At 43.2% G+C, this 6000-nt stretch overlaps 1 protein-coding gene across 1 annotated transcript in view; it reads left to right on the top strand.

Annotated features, from left to right (window-relative positions):
- The first annotated feature begins 3142 nt into the window (after positions 1-3142).
- Positions 3143-6000, top strand: part of HOMER2 (homer scaffolding protein 2) — a 66886-nt gene continuing 64028 nt past the window's right edge. The window contains exon 1 of the mRNA XM_019533169.1: positions 3143-3174. Within this exon, the coding sequence (XP_019388714.1) occupies positions 3143-3174 (32 nt within the window). The remainder of the gene's footprint in view (positions 3175-6000) is intronic.

The raw sequence follows: 6000 nt of genomic DNA, 5'->3' as shown, positions 1-6000 counted from the left end.
TAGGTATTCATATTAATTTTCAAATTAAATTTTAAACAATTATTTTTAAAAAGGAAAAACATATTTAACATAAATATTCTACTTTTCTTTTATTTTCCCTACTCAGAATTCATGATTTTTCTTTTTAAATTGTAGGAGTTTTTGGCCTCAGTTTTCTTTACTTTTAAAGATTCAGATATTTTCTAAACTGTTCTCTAAAAGAACAGGATGGTTAGAAATAGATGGGTTTTTTTTAATGAAAAATGAGCTTTTCACATAGTTGCATCTACTAGCACAACAGCTATAAAATCAAGCTAGCAATGCTGTTGCTTTGCATCAGGCTCTTGTGAACTGGAAATGGTAGCAGTCCTGGAATCATCCACAAATAACTAGCCCTTCGCTACCCTTTTTTTTTTTTGCATTTATTTGTTTGTTCCTTTACAGTTCACCAACAAAGGGCACAGTTAAAGTGATTGCGGTCATCTCTCATGGAAGAGCACCTACTTTTTGGCAAAGTGACTTACAATGAGTTGCTGTGTTATGTCTCCATAGTGTTCACACCTGTTTTCTTATACCTAATTGCAAATAGAGCCATTCTGGGGTTTTATTCAAGGACTGATAGCCAGGAACTAGACAGGCAGAGCGGGGAAAGACTTGATTAGTGACATTGCCTTCAAGTCCGTGACCTGAAATACTTGAAAAATAGTGGTTATTTGATACAGGTTTGTCAGCTGAGTCACTTAATATCCCATAGAGCATGCGGTTCATAATTCCTCAGGGTGTAGTTAACTAAGGCATAATCTAATCCTTTTGTAAATTCCATTTGTATGGACATTGTTCATGTTCTTCCAAATAACTGCTATCCACAAATGGAAATACTTATCTTCTGCTAGTGATAAATAAAAATTCTTACTTGTACACACACAAAACAAGTGGTCAGAAAACTTTTTAGGTTGTTTCATAGAGCAGGAAGGAAGGCTTAAAATAAACCACATGTGCATCCAGTTTACCTTCTGGTGTGTGCTACGAAGAACTAAGCTATAAGTAAAATTAGGAAAACAGAACCATTCATGCCAAGTATTTCTTCTGAATGAATGACTATATTAAACAAACGAAGTGGACAGCAAATGTTTTTGTTTTTTCTGTAAACAAAATAAAAATTAGTTCAGAACTGATGATAAATCTGTTGATCTTTTTCCTTCAAATACCAAACATTAAAAACATGATTTAGGACAGCGTTTCTCAACCTGTGGGTTGTGACCCAAAAGTGAGTCTCAAGAATATTTGAAAGGGTCGCAAACAAATTTAAAAAATGGATTCTCCTTTTAAAGGAGAAAAATGCGGGAAACCACGGCAGAGGTCCAGCCTGCAAGGGGCTGCTTGAGCCTTCTTGGTGTCTCCCCATGCTTCACACACCCACCCTCTGTCCCACACCCTGGGGACCTGGGGGTGGGGGCAGCAGGTTGGGAGTGAGGGGCACAGGGTTGAGACTGACCACTGATGTTTACAAATGGGTCCTGGTACAAAAAAGGTTGAGAACCATTGATCGAGAATAATTATTTTGAGTGTAAAAAATTGAATGCAGAATTAAAGTAGCATTGGTGCAGTTCAGGGAAATTGAAAACTGTGAGCTCAATGCAGTTAAACTGGCAACAATGAAGAGAAAATATATAGCAGATGGCATTGGTGGCATGTAGGGAGCGCATGTGGGTGCACATGCACCCCCTGGAAGTGCCGGCCACAAAACTGGAAGTGCGCTGGCAGTAGGCTGCTGCCCTGCTCCCCCCACAGCAATCTAGTGCCCCTTCCCTCCCCCACCCCCCGACTTGGGAGGCACCAGTCACCCATGGCAGATGGCTAGCAATCTTTGTGATAGGTGTGCCACAAATTAAGCCCTGTGCCCTCCTTGAGTACCACTCCAATCATCTTCCACTGTTCTGTCTGCTGCTCTGCTGTCTTCTCCATGCCTTTTATGTCCCTGTACTGCCTGCTCCTTCCCTGATTTGCTGCATGCCACACACACAGGTTTCCTTTGCCACTTGTGGCATGTATGCTGCTAGTTGGCCACTTCTGTGGTATAGCTTCATGTCTGGTACTCTAATGACTCTGACTGTGTTAAAGATAAACCATATCAGTGGTTCTAAGCTTTTCTGATACCACAGACCACCTTAACTGCAAAGTGATTTGCATGACCTCAGGAACCAGAAGTAAGGTATCTGACTTGTTATGGAACCTAATTTGGCAGAAACGAATGGCCTGCACAGCTAATTAGCTTCCCCTCAGCACTATACTAAGGCATCTGTGTTCCTTCCATTTAGGAAGCAGTGCATGCAGAGCAGTGTGGCATTTCAAAATGATGCTGTTCAGGGCCTGGGGAGGGATCAGCCAACCCTCTGTCTCCGGCTCCACACTCGTGGCCCGCTGATGGGCTAAGAACCGCAACCAAGAGCCACTGAGCTAGAGTACCAGACTATTATGCCTCTTTTGTTTCATATTAATAAGGCTGTGTCCTTTCAGTGCTATTATTTTGAAATGAAAACTCTGTAATTTTTATATGGAAATAGGTTTGGCAAGGGTGACTATTACAAGCCAAGATAAGCTGTGATCTGCATTAGTCTTGAAATAGGACAACAAGGAAAGCCCTAGAAAACAAAGGACTTGGGTGTCTGAAAACAGGAGAGCTATTCAAGGTTTACCTGCTCATTTGCAGATGTCACCAGCGTCTGCTTGAGTTTAGAAAGACTCCATGGCTTGGTTAAATACACCTATTCTTTTTTGAATAATCGGGAGCCAAAGATAACAAATCCCTTTGTTAGGGCCTGTACCTTGACTGAGTGAGGAGGTTTGTGTGTTCCAGCAGCTCAAAGACCTGTGCTGGCAGGAGGTTTAATTTTTGGCAGGACTATCCAGTCAAGACAAGTCAAAGGATAGGAACCCAGGAAAAAGCAATCTGCTGGCCCTCCAGTGTGAGGACTGAAGGATAGGCCAACAGCTTCTCCTTTTAGATTAGTTAAATTACAGAAGTATAATACGATTGCTATTCAGACAGAGACAGTGGATCCTTGTGCCCTAAGTAACAGCTGATCACACAGGAAGGGTTTAGATTCAGAAAGACAGAAACCCAGCAGTAAATGGATTTTGAAGACCTTGTCTTATTGGAGGAATGAGTGCTGCTGCTGTTGGAGATGATGTTGGGTACAAAATACAAGTATGCTTTGCTTCAGTGAGATGTTTGGTGATATATGGCTCTAAGAGGTTGTCGCATATAATCCAACAACTACACGCTGCAGCCTACTGAAATAAAGCAAATCTTTTTCTTGCACATTATTATTCTAGATGGTAACTGCATGGTTTTTACTTAGCTGTCAATTGCAGGGTGTTTGCATTTGAAATATAACAAATAGACATGTAATATGCCTTTAAAATTAAGTTATAAGGGACTAAATGATTTTGCATTATACTCTTTGAAGCTAAGCACATTGTTGGTGTAATTGATAGAAAAATTTGGCCTTTTCATCAAATCTGACTGGCTAGTTGTGAATTGTCCCCCCACACTTTTTTCATACCAATTAAAAAACAAAACATACAGCGAACAAGAATGCCTCTTCCTCTACATTATTTTCAGTATCCGTTTTCTCTCTTTTGCTGTCTGCCTCTTGCTGTCTCTCCTTATGTTCTTTCACTGTGTGTTGTAATTCATTCTCGGTATCTTCTGCCTCTTCCAGCTACTTTCCTGTTTTTGTTGAATTATATCAGGGAGGGCAAAATACAGCCCATAGGTTGGATCTAGCCTGCGGAGGGCCCCTCGGTGCTGCCTGGCCCAGGCACCGTCTGCCTGTGGCACATCCGGCCGCGCCGTGGGCACACAGTAGGGCTGGGGTGGCTCTGCAGCGGGACTGCCTTTCCAGAGTTCAGGCAGTGGCAGCTCCTTCTGGATCCAGCCCCATGGTACCAGCCAAGACCCATGCGCAGCCTTGATCTGGCGCCCTGCGCACCTGGTCTGGACTTGCTTGTACTGAGCAGCAGCAGCGTTGGGTAGAAACTGTTGCTCAGCATGAGAGAAAAATATCCCCTCCCCCTTGCCACTGCCAGCACTTTCTGGTGCAGCTGCCTGGACCCTGTGCTGGACTGCCCTGCATCTGCTCTGCACTGTCACTGCTGTGTGGCTGAGCAGCCCAGAGATGCAGGGCAGCCCAGTGTGGGGTCCAGGCGGCTGCATCAAGAAGCGCTGGCAGCAGCAAGGGGGAGGAACTTATTCTCCTCCTCCCCACCCCTCCCCCCCAGCAAGTTTCTGCCCAGTGCTGGCGCTGCTCAGTACAGGCAAATCCAGAGCAGGCACGGGGCATGCCAGATCAGGGTTGTGCCCAGGTCCCTGTTGGTAGAGCAAAGCTGGGGCCAGCAGCAGTGACATCCAGAAGGACCGGCTGCTGCCTGGGCTGTCTGGAAAGGCAGTCCTGCCACAGAGCTGCCCCAGCCTCGCCATATGCCCAGGGGGCAGCAGAACCACACACACCCCACAAATCTCATACCCATCCACACATCCCCACAAACACCCCCTACAAGCCTCCTATACCCATCCACACATACCCCCACACTCACATACACTCACATCCATACACCCCTACAGCCCCCCAGAACCCTATTTCCAGCCACCAATAACCCCACACCCTTCCGCACCTCCCACAATATACAGGAGTAAGACTTAATTTTGAGCTATTATGCAATTGCTTCTACGCAATGCAAACGCACACAAATAAGAACAAATTTTAAAATAAAATATGTCAGTGTTTGTTTTAGTGTATAATTTTTTTCCGGTTCCAAGATGGCAAACCCCCTTCCCAAAAGGAGTACTTCTTGGGGCAAGGGGACGGACTTATGGTAGCAAATGGCAGGGGTTAGGGGCCAGGAGTTCTAGACCTACGATGGTGACCAGGTGTCAGGGCAGCTGTCAAGGGTTGGGGCTACAGCCCTTGACAGGTCACCAGAACTCAATAAGTGGCCCTCTAGCAGAAATAATTGCCTGCCCCTGCGTTGTATTGTAATTTACTACAGATGAAGACACATAGAGGATGCAGAAAACTCAATATTTTTTGGCATTTGGAAGATGGCTTAACAGGCATTTATTTGTGAAATTACTGATGGGTGTAGAGTTTGGTGAAAGGGGAAGGTATAAAAAAAATCCAAAAATCTTGAAACTGTTGTTTGACGTAAATGGCATTATATTATAGTTAGTGAATGATCCTTAATAACAGAATGCAGAGCAACAGAGCAAGACAAAAAGAGAAATATATGCGGTAGCTCCTTAGTCAGTGGGGAGATGTATAAAACTTTTTTTTTTTTTTTTTTTAACAGGGAAAGAACCAAATAGGTTAAGGGAGAAACTTCCTTGGCTTCCATTATAAGTAAACTAAAGCTGCTTACTTAGGTGACACTCCAGCGGCCTTTCATGTAAAAGAAACAACTGCCATGGTTGAAGGTTGACTCACTCTTACTAGCTGCATAAAAACCTGACAGTTCTCTGGGGTTCTGGATGGTGAGCCTCCATACTGTATGATGAAAGTATTCTCGGAATAACCTAAAGAACTGCCCCCTTTGTCTAGCTAGGGATTGCAAAAATATTAAATGAAAGCCAGAATCCCATACCTAGGACTAAATGTTACATCAGTCTCAAAGTGCTACTAGTAAAGAAAAACCTGGAGTAAATGACATTCCTTTACACACATGTAACAGCCCCACTGTACTTGCAGTTCCTTCCACACACATTTTATTAAACTCAGTGCAGCCCTTCATCAAGAAACTTTATTTGACAGCTCTTGAAAAATTAAGCTTTGCATATGCCTAACAAGGAAAAAAACATGATTTTTGCATTTGTACACTTTTTTTTTTTTTTTTTTTTTTTTTTTAGGCCTCATTAGGCTTTTTAATATCAGACTACCTTTATTGAGCTAATTCTGCAATTATATATGCTTTGATGTCAGTACATTTACAACCCTGCCCCTGACACTGATTAATGTTAATTTT

This window comes from Crocodylus porosus, unplaced genomic scaffold, assembly GCF_001723895.1.
Source record: "Crocodylus porosus isolate Cpor-Errol unplaced genomic scaffold, CroPor_comp1, whole genome shotgun sequence".
NCBI lineage: Eukaryota > Metazoa > Chordata > Crocodylia > Crocodylidae > Crocodylus > Crocodylus porosus.
This window is presented reverse-complemented; position numbering and strand designations above follow the sequence as displayed.